General features: G+C 35.3%; 3 protein-coding genes across 5 annotated transcripts; 1 reads left to right on the top strand and 2 right to left on the bottom strand.

Annotated features, from left to right (window-relative positions):
• Nucleotides 1-2,612: 2,612 nt before the first annotated feature.
• tral (LSM14 family protein trailer hitch) lies at nt 2,613-7,609 on the bottom strand. Of its 2 annotated transcripts, none has more exons than XM_018449866.1 (7): nt 7,234-7,609; nt 5,675-5,829; nt 5,224-5,524; nt 4,196-4,388; nt 3,641-3,937; nt 3,222-3,398; nt 2,613-3,078 (listed from the first exon to the last, which is right to left on the bottom strand). In XM_018449866.1, the coding sequence occupies exons 1-7, from the start codon at nt 7,487-7,489 to the stop codon at nt 2,790-2,792; spliced, it is 1,668 nt and encodes a 555-aa protein (XP_018305368.1). In that variant the 5' UTR covers nt 7,490-7,609; the 3' UTR covers nt 2,613-2,789. The 2 variants fall into 2 exon arrangements, with proteins under 2 accessions (XP_018305368.1, XP_018305370.1); XM_018449868.1 differs by having other exon boundaries at nt 5,329-5,524; nt 7,234-7,608.
• A 1,483-nt stretch (nt 7,610-9,092) lies between these two features.
• On the top strand, nt 9,093-11,993 carry Cyt-c1 (Cytochrome c1). 2 transcript variants are annotated; one of them, XM_018449622.1, is made up of 8 exons: nt 9,093-9,249; nt 10,216-10,263; nt 10,495-10,643; nt 10,711-10,843; nt 10,944-11,108; nt 11,254-11,367; nt 11,480-11,614; nt 11,691-11,988. In XM_018449622.1, the coding sequence occupies exons 1-8, from the start codon at nt 9,169-9,171 to the stop codon at nt 11,799-11,801; spliced, it is 936 nt and encodes a 311-aa protein (XP_018305124.1). In that variant the 5' UTR covers nt 9,093-9,168; the 3' UTR covers nt 11,802-11,988. The 2 variants fall into 2 exon arrangements, with proteins under 2 accessions (XP_018305124.1, XP_018305125.1); XM_018449623.1 differs by lacking the exon at nt 9,093-9,249 and adding an exon at nt 9,413-9,657 and having other exon boundaries at nt 11,691-11,993.
• Nucleotides 11,994-12,846: 853 nt separating this feature from the next.
• Uev1A (Ubiquitin-conjugating enzyme variant 1A) lies at nt 12,847-16,793 on the bottom strand. Its single transcript, XM_018449617.1, has 4 exons — nt 16,425-16,793; nt 14,655-14,797; nt 14,118-14,243; nt 12,847-14,035 (listed from the first exon to the last, which is right to left on the bottom strand). Exons 1-4 carry the CDS (start codon nt 16,447-16,449, stop codon nt 13,895-13,897), a joined length of 435 nt encoding a protein of 144 aa, XP_018305119.1. The 5' UTR covers nt 16,450-16,793; the 3' UTR covers nt 12,847-13,894.
• Between the last annotated feature and the right edge of the window lie 354 nt (nt 16,794-17,147).

The following is a 17,147-nucleotide window of genomic DNA, read 5'->3' as shown; positions in this document are numbered from 1 at the left end:
CATGAGAAGTCCATGTGCAAAAAAAAAAACATAAGTGGATTCAAGTTACGAACTAACGGGACCCGTTAATCTATGTTTGCGATATCGTGTGTAATAAATCATTCTAGTTTACTGTGTCGCTTATCAAGCATTTAAAACACTGGATATAGCGCATGGAAGACGCCGTTTTCTTTCTTTTTGCATACATTCTAATCACACCGCATGTAATACGCAGCACACTTTAGTATCGCCGGACGCACGATAGTTTTACTAACAACATATGTCGAGTCCTATTAAAGACGTTATATAATTTTATTTACATCTGAGTACATCTCCTTTTTTAGAAAACTGCACAACATGCATCTCTCATATCTCGAATCGCTCTTTAAAATTCGCGTAATCTAGCATTTAAATTTGTAAACCGTCATCTTTCACATTTTGCGCATTCGTCGAAGGGCGGGGTAGGACGATCCGCGCCTTACAGTTCTCGACGTTACAACTTTGTGAAGAAATAAGAAAACATCTTTTCGTTCGATTGTTGGAAAAGTAGTGTGTAGGAGATCGGAAATGACACGACGACGTGTTATTTCATCATTTCAATATTATTCATCATCGGAAATCACAATATATCCGCTGTACAAAACAAAAATCCATTCTCGCGAACATTATAAATTTTTCACATGCTCAGGGCATGAAACTTAAAAGTTAAATTTACCATATCTTTTTTTCTACGCATTTATTTCATTTTATAGTCCTTGCTTTTACTTCACTCTGCATTTTTTCTGATAACCTATTGGAGGTTCGCTTATCAGTTATGTAAATCTCAAGTTGCGTACGTATGTATGTGTATGTTGTGTGTATGTATGTGTGTATATATAATATTTGTATGAGTTTAGGGACTCTGTACGAGCCATAGAAAAATAATAGTCGCAAATAATGTTCTTATTCTGTTTCTTCCACGTCTTATATTTTTAAGGATATTATCATGCTTTTATTTTTATTCGCATCGCCATTTAACACAATTCTACCCACAGCGTCTTCGTGCATTTAAAAGGATTCTTCGAGAGCGTGAATAATTATAATCAAATTACAAATAAATTATTTTTATGCGTTTAACGCTTTGAAAATCTTTATCATAGGCTTCCGAATTTGCATGACCCGTGCATACTTGGATCCTATTTATATACGCTAATAAAGCACTGTTCCAAGATTGGAATGATTGGATAAATTTATGAAAAAATTGGATTAATTACTTTCATTTAAATATACATGTATAGTCATTATTGTACATAATATCGTAATAGAATATTATGTCATTTAATAATAAATTATTATTTTAAATATTTCTTGCTTGTATACATGTATATTGAATACAAATTTTCTTTGGAATAAGTGTTATTATGTTAGTTTCAGAGTTAACAAAAAAAAAAAAATTGATAAAATACAATTTAAGATTACAATATTTTTGAAAAAAATTAATTTTAATAAGCATTATATAAATTTCATATCTGATATTACTGATTATAATGCAGAAATCTATTTTATAGTTTTACTTAAGCTACTCTTATACATATGAGAGCAATCGAGGAATCCTTATTTGCAAAACACGATGACAATTATGTAACATGATTTAGAACTTAGTTACTTACAATAAGATTGACGCTTACATCTTTCATAATTCTAGATGCAGATCTTACAAAGAAAGAGTAGGCGGACAATAAGATTACAATTTAATAATACAAAATTTTCATATAAACTGGCTTTCGCTTATTTCCCACTTATATTCATCCACCTTAATAAAATTATACGTTTATATGAACTTCGTGCCGAGGACTCGAAAAACTTTGTCTGCGTACACTCAAAAAAACCAAAAAACAAAAGAAAAGAATATAATTTTTATCAGATTTATCTTGTACTATATAGCTCACGATATTCCTATTCTCGACAAATGCAATTAGATACAATCGATTTTTACATACTTTGACGAGAAAGTACTTTTATGCACGTCTGTTGCCATTCACTTCCGATATACGGATACAAACCAGCTATTCCATAACGACCAGTATTATCAAGTCACCATCATCATAAAGCCATTCCATAATTATTTATAGTCAAATCTTGAGAAAACCGATTGAAGAATGATCACGATTGAATTGTACAATTTTTTCCCTAACTATAAACAAATACACTATTGTTTATAAAGCGGTTTCAGATTACTCTATTAAGAATTTTGTTAACAGACATATTTCAAGTAAAACTTATGACTAGCCACCTTACGAGTAACTTCCTTCCCTAATTATTTAGACGTCTGAATCCACACAAATAAGTATCAATGTAAAAAAGACCAAGGAACGTTCTGATCATAATTGACTTCACTTTCCTAACAAAAACATTCTATTCTTTTAACGCCAATTCATCGTGATCATTGTTGATTAAGCAGTAAGAAAATTTTTTTCTAAAAGTACCTTCTTCGATCATCTAGCCGCAAAATATCGATGCAAAGAGTCATATGCGCCAGCAACGTCCACATGTGCGATTCTTGTCACCTAATACGTAACCACCGGTTTGGCGATTGCAAACGCGTTTCGTTATATAATATAATCTACATTTAATCCGGCCGTATGTATCTTCTGTGTTATTCGACTGCCAAATTCTAACCCAAATCAGTCCATAACGTAGAGCACATATCGTAAAAATCTTAATCTATAGTTGTGTATACTTATACATAGCAGCACATCGCTTTATTCTCTCCCCGGCATATTTTACTTTTTCACGCCATACCGGTGACAAATTAGATTCTTTTTTTTTATTTAGATAACTTTTCCCTGCGATTGAGAGGCAGACTGTTCGTTGGTCGCGCGATTTTGACTCCCCGTGTTATTCTGTAGTTGATTAGGGGGTTTGCGATTACCGCCCCTGCTACCTCGATAGCCACCGCGGAATCCAACGTTATTGCCGCCACCACTACCTCTGAACATGCCTCCCATTCCGCGACCGTAGTAACCACGGCCGCGGAATGTACCGCGTCTTGTAGAAGCTACACCGAATGTTTCTGAATTCAGTTTTCGTTCCGTTCTCCAATCCGTGCGTTGGAATCGCCTGGAAAAATTTATACCGTATACAAAACATTTCACAGAATTCAATAATTTTCTTCCATTAAAAAGAAATTAAAAACCATAGCTGTACTGTGAATTTTATACGCGGTGATTATATTTATTAAATATTCTCTCGATAAAGCTTACCCTTTACTCCTTTCAACAGCTTCACAGCTAATATTATCAAAGAATGATTTCGACTTATCGTAGTGAACAATTTCCGGTTCCTCCTCGGGTTCACCTTCGCCAGCACCTGTCTCGTTTCCACTGTCGTCTTTCTTTTCATTGTCAGTACCATCGATCTTCGTTTTCGCAAATTGCGACCTACAATATGACATAAATATGTTACATTAACATATAAATTAAATCATTGAAATAATTTTATAAAACAATGTTAATGCGATGCGTAAGCGATTCGTATTTGTTGAAATTACGATTGCTTTAAATTCGCACTGAACTTTACTTTTGCATGGTATCCACATTGGTCATTTCAACAGTTACTTGAAATGAATCCGGCACGTAACCATGCAGAATCATCAGTGTTCATAGCGAACGTTTATGCTCACCTTAATTCTTCGAACTGAGTATTAGCTTGTTCGAAATCGTAGTCGTTATCAAATTTCATCTTAGGCTTGATACCATCCAAGTTATTTGTACGGATACCATCCAAGTTATTTGTACGGAAACCACCACGTCCTCGGCCTCCTCGGCCTCCTCGACCTCTCATGTTGCCGCGGTTTACCCAACCACCACGGTTGCCTCGACCACCCTGCATATGACCTTGATTTTGGCCATCTTGTTTCATGTCCCTCTTCGTATCATTGTAGTGAGACATACCCGCGTTGTTTTTGGTACCTCCGTGGCTAAACATAATAAAGAAACTATTTATCAAAATTTTATGAAGTCATATCATCAGCTCAACAATTAACAATAATATAAACCTATGTAGAATCGCTTTATGTTTGTATAAATAAAAAATCTAACAAATAAAGCAAATAAAAAATTGTGAAGTACGATTGTACTTCTAATATCAGGATTCTAGAAGATAAAACTATTATATGCATAAAATTTTTATGGTTTTATTTATAAAAAAAAGAAAAGTAATTTCCTAAATGAGATACCTATCATGGTCTCGACGAGGCGGTTGGACGATCCTGATATTTGTCTTGTCATTCAATTTGCCAATGTTATTGCCCTGCTGCTGTTGTTCATGTCCTACCTGAATACCTTGATCCATAGTTGGACTTTTCCTTGTCAATAAGGATGACGTAGGAGTGGTAGAACGGGAACCACCACTGATAAGGTCTAGTACACCTATTATTGCAACATGTGAATGTGTCACATAATAAATACATTTTTATTAACGGAGACCAAATAGCCGACCAAAATTGCAAGCATTTCTAGTCCAACACGAAACTTTAGTATAAGAAAATAAAGACAAACTTTTCATTCCCAAAATTCGAAATGAAAGACTGCTACTAACTTCTACAAAAGTTTCGCGTGTCTAATGTAAAATAAATCTCTAGAGGATTTTTATAAACAATTATTATTGTTTATTATTACTGTAATTGCTATTTCGTTACATTATAATTTAAGCGTAAATGAAATAAAATTGAGAAAAGCATGCAGATGCAAAAATATTTTCTATCGATTTTAAAAGAGAAAACCAAATTACATATATAGATAAAAAATTTTAATAGATATATGTGTATTTTTTATTAAGATTTTTCAAAATTACAAAAATATAAAAATTTCAAAAATATATAAATTTTATTATACATATAAATGCACAATGATATTTATTCATTTAAAATTATGTTTCATTAAAATGCATATAAATATATACATAGAAAGCATATAAGCAAAGCATGAAGATTGCAAGATATTAAAAATCTACGTAAGTGTGCAAGAAAGTAGATTTTTGTTAGTAGAATAATTCCAAATTTGTTACTATAACGTTAATTATAAATAACGTATTTAAAAAGATATCAAAATATATCATTACGTATTCCTTCATTCGTATAGAATGCATAATAATTTATGCCATTTTCTGACAATGTGAAGCGCGATAGAGAAAAGCATTACCAAAACAGGAGCAGCAACAAGCATGCCAGCAAGGCAAGGGATACTTCATAGCAAAAACAGTTACCATCTTCCAGAGATTGATCTTTTGGTAATGGGTCGATATTGGCCGTTGGCAGTGAGTTTGGGATAGAGATGGCATTGGGTTCAGCGGAGCCCAAGCTCAACTCACTTGGCTGTTTATTCATTATTCCACGAGGATCTCTAGCTGCAGTTGGCATTCCCATTACCGGGCCCATGGCTCCCATACCCATGCCATAGGGGGCTCCATATTGGCCACCCATCGGACCCATCTGGCCCATCATCGGATGAGCATAGCTGGGCTGTGGTTGATACGACTGCTGACCCATAGATGGCTGCACCGTCATCTACGAACAATGATAATCAAAATCAGTTAAAATTCATCAATATTTAACATATTATAATTGATTTCGCTTTTAGGTTCTATTAATTAAATTTATATTCTGTCAAATTTGAAACGAATTCTTGTACAAAGAATATAAAAATTTAAGAATTACCTGCACGATAGCTGGATCGTTGGGGATAGAACTAACATTGTTGACAACTCTGATGTCTTTGATGTCTGATCCGCGAAACAGAATGTACTCATACACTTGATTTTGTGGTGCCACAGGAAGTTGAGTTTCTCGATCTTCCGTTCCAAAGGAACGTACTATGAAAATAACAAATAATTTAGTTATTTCAAACTACTGTAATTAGATTCACCCCATTACTCTATTTTCTATTAAATTAATTAAATCTTTATTAGATTATTAAATAAGTTTTAATTAAATAGATATTTATTTGTTTATTAATACTTGAAATAAAATAGATAAAAATATAGACACCTAGAGTGTTTAAATTCTTTATATAGTTTATATTAACAGTACTAATATTTAGGTTGCATTCATTTATTGTAGAAAGTAAATTTGTGCAGTATCTATTTTTTTAACACATTAATCAATATCAATTGTGGAAAAAGGAATTTTATATGTATATGTTTCTTTTATATGAGACTCTAGTAGTACATTTCCAAGAATAATATTTGTTCCTAACTGAAATATTTTCCAAAGTCACTATCTATTCAGCAAAACCAAGGGGACAAGGAGACAAGGACATGTAAACATTCGACAGAAGAAAGAGACAAACATTCCATACAAACGTTATACATACCAAACCTAAATTCAAAATTACATCCTCGGCATCAATAACGTACTAGCAGATAATCGCTTAAGTTCTTAAAGTATCCATAAAATATTATACGGCGAATTTGAATTTGTTAAAGTCCATATTAGAATCTTGGAATTGTCAGATTTATCTACTACTATGTGTCGATAACCTACTACCAACATCATGAAAATTTCAACGGTTTAAGACGACTTTCGTCCGATGACTTTGACGATTGCTAACCGCGAAACCGCGACATAATCTCACGCAGATCAAACGATCCGTAACAGTTCCGGCACTCGGCGTTTGCGCCAAGTGTGCGGATCAAAACGCGACGCATTGGCGTGATTGATGGATCGTCTTAACCATCGTGAAATTATGGCCAATGGGGCTCCGATATCGACTCTGTGGGAAACATACGTTGTGATGGGACTGCAGGACGCCGCGACCCCGGTTGTTTTGCAACGCGATGTCGCCGAATCGAGAGTGTCGGCGACTTTCTCCAAAGATTCTCCATGCGTCGGTACGCGACTCGATGACGCGGTCGGCGTGAAGCCGGCATCGACAAACGGTCCGGATGGGACTCTAAATTCATGCATTTCGCACCGCGACTTTCCGCGAAGTCACGAAGATTATGACCTCTACGTTTATTCGCAACAATGGGAACGTAACGAATCGTGTAAAGGTTCCCGCGCCCAGTGACACGAAGACAGGGAGACTCGGCGACGTTGTCGTCGGTCACGGGGACTCCAACCGGTCGATCGGGCGGACGATCTCGCGGAACGGATAACGAGGGAAACGTGAGATACGAGAATCTCGGCGGCGATAGTGGCGGCAGTAGCGGCGGCGGAACGGCACGGTGGATGCGGTGCGGCGGGAGTCCATCTTGGATTTTCGCCGTGCTACTCACCGTTAGCCAGGGCAATCGTGCACTCCTGTGGATCGACGGTGAACAAACGACCCTCATAGCGAATATCCGCCTTCGAGATCAAGCTGATCTTCGAGCCCAGCTCTGGCATACCACCGCTCATCTTGACTCTGACTCCGTCGCGCTCCGATCGATGTGATTTTACGGGATTCACGACACCATCTGACGGGATCGTCCAGCTGACAGCAATGGTCGGCGGCGAACTACTTGCCAAGAGTGCCAACGACGCGCGGCGCATGCGCCCGAATGCTCGCGCGCGCCCTCCAGGCTCCGGGGCCTCCGGGACTATCCTCAAATGGCGAAAATATTTTCGACGCTTCGCAGGAGTGTGTATACAACAAAGGACATCGTTTCATTTGTACGACAGATTTGTTAAGCGTACTGGTACAAGACAAAGAATTTATGGAGATTGGAGAACTTTCCTATTTTCTAACTTATCGATAGGTTTGTCGCGTCGCATGCTCCAACATGCTCCAACATGCTCCAACATGCTCCAATATGCTCCTACTATAGCTCTTATTTACTCCAACGAGTTTGATAGAGGCTGCGGTTCCATTTGACGCTACAAACGCTTCGAAGCATTCTTTGATTAGTCAATTTGTAAAATTCTTTATTCTGATTGGTCGCTCAAACGCTTTGAAGCGTTTGTAACGTCAAGTGAACCGCGGCCAGAGTGAGTAGGAGCATGTTTGAGCACGTTGGTGCTTGCGACGCGACAAACCTAATGTTTGAAAAATTTGTTATACATAAATGAGATATATCCAAAGATATCAGGCCCCTATTCTGTAACACTTAACGACAGTGTCGGGCCCAGGAATAATTATAGATTACCGATATTACCAACTGTTTCAATCATCCGATTAGTCTGCAATGGAATAAAAACTCAGATACAATGAAAGGAATAAGAAGCAAGGAGTAACAGATTTCAACCCATCAGAAACCGTATTCCGATGTATCCAGTTTCTGATAGGTAAAATGGTATTCCTTGTTCTTTATTTCTTATTCTTTTCATTATGTCTGAGTCTTAATAAATCTTTATATGTGTGATTTATATTATTATTCATGCATAATATGTAACATTATATATATATATATATGTTTCTATGAATTTTACATATTACTGACTATAATGATTGAAAATACGGTTTTATATAGAAATATGCGATACCATTACGCCGTATATTTACACGAGACACATCTGGATAATAATAAATTATAAAATTAACATGACTTTATAAACAATCCAGACATTGGAGTTAAATTAACTCTTGTAAAATTCTTTTAATAATCTCTCAACGATATAAATAATTATTATTCATTTTTTTCAATTATTAGTCGATATAAATAACAATTATTAGTCAATTTATTGATGCCAATTCTGGCATCAATAAATTCGCACATAAAAGATCAGGAAGTAGAAAAAATAAAAAGTAGGTAAGTTAAACCGAGATATTTTTATTTGAACAATTAAATATTTAATAATGATATCGTTATTTAACAGAATATACATGTATGATTTCATTATCAAAATTGATGATCATATTATATCATTGTATTTAATTCCGTGTATTGTATTATAAACTTATATTATTGTGCCTATTCAAGTTCAAGCGCGTGATCGTTCATGTCGCAATGTTGGCGAGCCTGCGCGAGTCCGCCGACGGCGCTGACTGAAGTCGTCTTCATGGTGTTCTCCTCACTGACATTTTAACCATTTTAACCTCTCGCTCAGACTCTCACGACCGACTCGGAAAGCCGGAATAATCACGGGAGAATTTTTGCGATAGTCACGAGATTAACTCTTCGTCAACCGCCTATCAACGTTCAGCGGACCGTAACTCTTCGTCAACCGCCTATCAACGTTCAACGTTCAGTCAGAGTTACACTGACTAGCATAACCCTTCACACATTGCACCTATGGCCAACATGGCGGCGACGTTAGGTCGGATTTGTAAATCGGGTCTTCTAAAACCGAGTTATGGCACGTTGATCGGCCAGGTAAGTAAATAGATGCGAATCTCCGACGCTTCTAAATAACTACATGCGTTTCCTCGCGAAAATCCTCGCAGCATCGCAGCGTTCGTGTCAACATACTTTATAACCAATATTGATCCGCGGCCTGGCGTTGTAGAGCACAGTACTGTCGGCTGCTAATGTCGCTCCTTTCTCGGCGATATCGCGTCTCGCGGAACGTCCGCGCACATCGGGGTGCCGGCGAAGGGCCTGAAGACACGCGACGTCAACGCGGTGACTGTTTCGACGGCACTTCAACAGATGTTATGTAATAGTGAGCGATACCGAGAAAATCCGGGATGCTGCCATGATATCAAACGCTTTACCAATGCATTGTTCGCGGCCAGTGGCACAAGTGAATATACATTGTTCGCGAGTGCTATCAACAAATTTGTATGCATGAATTTCATCGCCTAATTATAGACAATTATGTTGTCAATTATCATCAATTGTCAGTGTTGAATTGATTTAACGACTATACTTATGTTCAATAGTTCCTCGATTATATTCTTTTTTATTTGATTATATATGTCATATCAAGATTTATAAGAATATATATTAATTTAAGAGCATATATTAATCTTTAACTTGAACAGTCATTAGATAGACATTGTTCGATTTGTATTTGATATACAAGATATATCTCTCTTGTGAATATTTTATAACAACAATTATTTTGAATGGTATATAAATAAAAAATATATATATTTTTAAATAATTAAAAGTATTATTTTGAATGGTATATAAATAAAAAATATATATATTTTTAAATATTTAAAAGAGATGTATATTTAAATTTAAAATAATTGTAGTAAAATCAAATTAACTGTATGTAAAGAAAGAAAATAGAAATATGAAAGATATGTGTAGAATAATATTGCAAATAGCTTTCTTCCTATTCTAGAATATGTTAAACTTTTTATACTTAAACTTTAAATTTTATTTTTACAGACCAGTAATTTTTCCACTATAAAAGAATGGCCTAGGAGTCGGAAAATGGTATGTGAATTTAATTAGCTTTTGATTGAAGAGATATCCCAATCATATCCAATCCCTTTAATATCAGAATCAACTTTGCCTTTCCTCAAACTGCATGTGTTAGTAAGTTAGGACAGACTACAGTTTTACCTATATTTTCAATATATGACTGTTATATAATATGTGATAACATCATATAAACTATTATAAAAAAAAAGTGACAAAATCTACCTGTAACATTTTTAATTACAGTTATTAACATGCTTAGGAGTAACTGCCGGAGGCATCAGTGCCTTCATCTATGCTCTAGATAGCTCGGTAAGAGCTATTGATTTGATAGCTCATCCTCCAACGTATAAATGGGATTTTTATGGATGGTTCAATTCATTAGATCATGCTAGGTATAATTATTAAATACTAACAATGAATTACGCATGTGTTATTATTATTATTAATCTAATTTTGTAGCATGCGACGAGGATGGGAGGTTTATAAGAATGTATGTGCAGCTTGTCACAGTTTGCAATATGTGGCATATCGTCATCTTGTTGATGTTACTCATACCGAAGCAGAAGCCAAAGCTCTCGCGAGTGAAGTCATGGTACATCTTTTATAATATTACTATGAGAAATATCTCGTATGTTTACAATTGTGTAAAATATAAGATTTAATACAGTAACGAACTTCTATGTGATACACAGATAGAAGATGGCCCTAACGAAGTAGGAGAGTATTATAAACGTCCAGGGAAATTATATGATTACGTACCATCTCCATATCCGAATGAAGAAGCTGCTAGGGCATCGAACAATGGTGCTTATCCACCTGATTTATCTTACATGATAAATGCCAGGCACAATGGAGAGGCAAGTAAATTTTTAATAATATACAGAATTTGTGCAATCAAGAAATTAAATTTTTCATCGATTTCCATTGAAATTTTTGATAAAAATACTTCTATTAGTACTACAATTTACATTTAATTAAAAATATATTTTACATATATTTCAGAACTACGTTTTCTCTTTACTAACCGGATATTGTGATGCACCAGCTGGTGTAATTTTAAGGGAAGGACAATATTTCAATCCATATTTTCCAGGTGCTGCCATTAGTATGGCACAGGTGAGCCATTCACATTTTTTTATATTGAAGCTGATACAATTAGCGATTAAACTTGGTACATCTATTAATAATAATAAAAATAATAATAAATCAATTCTATTCCTTCGTACAGGCTATTTATAACGAAGTCTTAGAATATGAAGATGGTACTCCAGCAACTGCTTCTCAAGTAGCAAAAGATATTACCACATTCCTAATGTGGACTGCCAATCATGAATTCGATGAACGAAAACAAATGGCTATTAAGGTGAATTGAATATCACTGTGAATTTTATTTTATTTTATCAGTTTATCTTAATTATTTTAATGTTGATTATTTATAGGGTATTGGAATATTCGCAATTCTTATAATTACTACATACTACTTTAAGCGACTAAAGTGGTCGACTGTAAAGAGTACAAAACTAATGTTTGTCCCCAAAAAATATCGTTAGCCAAATGGAAATTGACGCCGTGATGTTAGCTTTTGTGCTGGTATCAGAATGTAGTTTCGCAATTTAAGCAATGTATCCGGCAAGTTGTGACTCCTCTCTGAAGATTTAAACTTATTCATATATTTGACGAACTGCCAATTTGTCAACACTCTCTACCAAAATCTATTAAATTAAACATTGTACATAGTTATATCAAATGGAGTCATCGTCTGATTTAAATAAATTGTTAAACATAAGCAATGTCCACTTCCTTGATGAGACACATGATTTATTTACAATCTTAAGTAACTCGCAAAATGTATCGAGTATTTATGGATATTTCAGTCAAGATCAAAGGATATTTTAACTGACTGAATATAGTTTTTATTTATTATTGGTAAGTTTTTATTATGTAATTATGCAATATCTTTTACAAATTATTTCAATTAAAAGTTTTTATTCAACTCATTTTCGAAGATTAAGGATAAAATATCTGCAAAAGTCTGAATATGTTACGAAGTCATTTAATTTCAATAAAGCAACGATTTATTCAAAAGTTAAAAAAAAAGTTACTAAAACATGGGTAAAAAACACAGGAAACGCTTACTTCTAAGGAAATCACTTTATTCTCCTTAAGCTTGTTTTCGTCCACATGGAGCTATAACTTGTTATTCTTTTAATAGGATGATTTTTATAAATTACACTATTATATTATCGATAGTGTAATATTGAAATGCAAAGCGGATAAAGAGGTATGTGTAATTTTCGTTAGGGTAATCAGAAAATATCCAATCAAACGTGGAGATATTTCAAAATCTACTTTGGTGGAACTTTAAATATGAAATATATCCTTTCGATTAATTGAATAATATAAATCTTGAGATAAGATTGAATTTATAGTTGTGATTGCACTAAAAATTAAAATAAACCGATTTTGTCACAATACGCAACTCCTGCACTTTACAAAGTAGTGTTAGGAATTGGATATCATTCGGATAATTATAACAAAATTAATATTCACATAATACATCAATCATGAAGCTTTTGGGTCAAACAGTAAGCATTATTTATCTGCATACTTTATAATTCTGTTGTATTTTAACAATCAAATACACATTGGTAAGTAGTATACTTTCAATATATCTAAATATGATATCGACTAAAAGATCTCATCATTCACACGATGCTTCATACATTGATGTACTTTGCCATGCAGCATTATATATATTGTTCGCTATAGACGAGATATTACAAATCAAATTGTCATTTATGCATGCTTCGTTTACAAAGCGACGTCTCCTCATCAATTACGAAACGCAATTCGTTTAGCGTGAAAGAGAGAGAGGCCGTTTTTAAGGACATGTAATTAATTTCTCAGACATGTACGTTATTTCATTGTAGATCGCTAGTATAACAGTATATGCAGCACGGAAAAGTAAAATAGACATATAGATTTATGACGATCCAAAATTCACAAATTTTCTATTCCGCAGCATTGAATAAGAGAGAGACACACCTCTGCAAAAGATGAAATGGCACTTGCGCGCAAACAGAAGAGAAATCTTAAAACGGTTCGCAATACCAGACATTACTCTTCTTCTCTCATTAAAAAACTTCAAAGGCATAAGTTATTCTTACTGATTATTCATTTTTATTACATAGACTGTGTCTCCAGTTTTTTAAGATTCAAAATATGGATTTTTTCCGCTTTACATTGTACTAGCTTGAAAAGCTGGAGCAAAGTTTTCTTAAATCAATTCGCATCCGTATTGAACTATCTCGTGCGCGAATATGATGTAGTATATGCAATGAAATCGGGGTTCGAGGAAAATACTACTTTTAGTGAAAAATTCCGACAACGAGCCAGCTGTGCTTGACAAATGCATTTTTGTCATTTTTTTTCTATCTAATCTATACATGAACTCGGTACACTCATTCAACTTTCCAAGCTATTACCTCCTTTCTTTCACAAAGCTGTTTTTTTCGTGTTTTTTTTTTGTTTCTTTTTTAACATATATTTTCAGCGGGCACCCTTTTAATATTATTTGGTACCTTTATTAAATCTCGCCTCATGCTATTGCAAAAAGGAAGATATCTCTGTTCATACGGTTAGGCTAAAAAGTGCTGCCTTCCGGAGGCTGAGAAAGTTTCATATTTTCCTTCAACGTCATCAAACGACGGAGCTCTTGAAGAACTGTTTTAATTGTGTACTCTCGTTGCCATTTTGCAAGGACCGGAACACTGCGATTATCCACCTTGTATGAAAATTTCATGTTATATTAAGTACATGTATTCTTTATCTTAATGTAAATGTACACTGCAATTTTGTATACTTACAGCTCCAGTGGCACTGTTAATGCAATTCATATTGATTCTGCTTAAAAATCTTACATTAGGGGCATCGTCTGGATATCTTTGACCACAGTCAATTTTCAAACTATACATCCTATTTTCATATGGTGTCTAAAAGATATGATATTATATCAATCACACATCAACAAAATATTTATTTAAACTTTAATATTTTTGTAGCATCACATTTTGACAATTCTTAGTCAAATTTTTGTTGCATTAAATGAATATTTTAACAATATTATTATATATATATATATATAAAATTGATATTAATACTCAAACTATTTATAAAAATTGTTTTTAATAATTATTTATTTAAACATCACGGAAATTATATCTGATACTGATGTGAGAAAAGTCAGAAATGCATATATTTAACATACGTATCACAATGTAGATTAAGTTGTATCTGAATTTTCTTGAAAGTAAATTTGTATCATGTAAAAAGTAACATAAAAATATGGTACAAATTCATGTTAGCACGATAATGATAAATGACACTAGTAAAAGGTATCTTACCCTAGGTGGTCCAATTATCATACCAGTCCAATGCGTGAGGGTCATGTCATCATCGTTTTCCAGGCCCCAACTGATTGTGCCATCACCCACACCTTTCTGGCCCTGTTCCAACTCCTCTAGGAGTCGAAAGTTTCGGGGCATAACTGAAACAGGATTTGAGGGATGACGTATGATGTAAGAGCAATCAATTCATGAATCATATTCTGATATACACTGCTGGTGTTGAAAATCTATTGTATACATAATATAAATTATAGATTTTAAGGACTGGTAGTGTATTGGTACTTTCCAGCAAGACGAATGTTATCTTATCTTTGTTTATCATTGGCAAATAATAATGCACTTTCTATAATCAACTATTATCTAAATTTTAAACTTAAGCTGTAAGAAATTGTTTAATCATAGTAGATTATTCTTATCACATTTGACTGTGATTGGTCAATTTCTTACGACTTAAGACTTAAGCTTAGGTAATTATTGTAGAAAGCCCATAAGGATGTAACAATTCACTCTATCATCCGTATTTCTTGTAAACTATCCTATATTACAACACAGCTGTAATTAACAGGTTCGATCTTGATCCTCTCTCATCTTGCATATTCAGTTTATAAGAGATTGATTAAAAAATTATAAAGAGTCACTGAAATTCTTGAACTATATTCTACACAATATATTATAATTCTCCGAAAAACATCTTGATCACAGATCTTTCTTATATCCTAACTTCTTACATTCTAAAGACATCCCCAATCCGCAGAATATTTCTTGGAGAAGTATTATGTGGAACAACATGCAGCCTTGATCATAAATATAAAATATCTTTCAAAAGAGTACTACACTGAAAAAAAAGATTGGCTGCTGCAGCAAATTAGATGGTAAAATATGGCATAGCATTTTTAATTGACTACAATAGCCAATTTTTAATTGCTGCAGCCAATTTTTGGTTGCGTTAGCCTATCCGCAATGTCAGTATAGGATTTCGATTGGCTAACGCAATCAAAAATTGACTGTTGCAGCCAATTAAAAATGCTATGCCATATTTTACTATCTAATTTGCTGCAGCAGCCAACCTTTTCTTTCAGTGTAGCAATAATAAAAATAAAGGAAAACTATATTAAAATTATCATAAAAATAAATATTATTTTTCAACAGAACTTTAACTTATTTTTCATTAGATATAAAACGTTTACGTCAATTTTTGAGGGTGCTTTATACTTATTAGGCTAATAAATGTATAATCCTATATCATCATAATTCATTAAATCTAATAGATTCTATATAGATACGTAACTTTAAAGATCGGAAATCTATTTTAAAAAACGTGATTTGTTGTGGCATATAGTTGCATTTATTAATATAGTAATTATAATACAGTCATAACAGCTGAAACGTACCCGCGCGATATTCGCGCCGATACAGGTTATGACACGAGGGATAGGATTCGAGCACGGTTAACCTTTTCGCTATTGCGAATTTTCGAGTCATCGTGGGCTCTGAAAAGAGTCCGCGATACCGCGAGAGGATGATATCGACTCGCGACGGATGTACTATCGAGTCTACCGTCCTCGACGACTCGTTACACGAGAAATACGGGCGGCTCGCGGTATCCTCGACATCCTCTGTCAGTCAATTCGCATAGCACGAGAGTGCCGGGTCCGACAATCGTCGCATCGTCCACCTCGGGGTCTCGATTTTCCGATTAAAAGGGAGAGGAACGAGGAGGATGATCTATCCGGATGTTCACGGGCCGTTCGTAATAAAATAACTCACCTACACCGCTGTTGGGCACCGCCATGATCTCGTATTTCTGGCGAGGCACCGTATTTTTTTTCCCCCCCTAAAGTACAGCGGGGCGAACGTACACCGTACGCGGGCGAGTCACTCACGTGGAGCTTGACGCGGCCTTTTTAATTGCGGCGCGAGCTTCTCATCACCCGTCGGACGTTCGGTGGTAATCCGGCGCGCTGCGACCAAGGGAGCGTGTAGTGCGCCGCGTCAGCCGTGTCCACCCGACAAACGAAAATACACTCCGCTCCGCAAGAGAATTCAGCCAACCTCCGCGCTCCGCTCCGCGCGAGAGATGGCGAGAGATCGCCCGTTTCCCCACGGACTAGTCGCTCTCTAGATCACGTCCGTCGCGTTCGTGGGTGAATCGCACCAAATCGCACGCGCCTCGCCACCGGAGGCGCGTTCTACTTTATATTACTCTCGCGACCGATTACGGAATCATTTCGTCCTTGTCGTTCGTATCGAATGTTAAACGAGGATAAATAATTCTCGGGAGTGTCGCAAGCGCCAAGTGGGACGCATCCCGAATTTGACGATTTGCGTCGCCACCATTCGTGGTTCCACCGCTGACGAAGAGAGTTCCGTCGTCTAGTCTACAGTCTACACTTCGTTCGTTTCTCGCTCTCATTGCCGTCCGAGTCAAGCGACATTAAATGCGACAGGAGATCCAGTAAAATCTGTTATCGATCGGTTAGATTCATTAGA

Source organism: Mycetomoellerius zeteki, unplaced genomic scaffold, assembly GCF_001594055.1.
Source record: "Mycetomoellerius zeteki isolate Tzet28-1 unplaced genomic scaffold, Tzet1.0 scaffold25, whole genome shotgun sequence".
Lineage (NCBI taxonomy): Eukaryota > Metazoa > Arthropoda > Insecta > Hymenoptera > Formicidae > Mycetomoellerius > Mycetomoellerius zeteki.
Note: the sequence above shows the minus strand (reverse complement) of the source record. Positions and strands in the feature narration are given on the sequence as shown.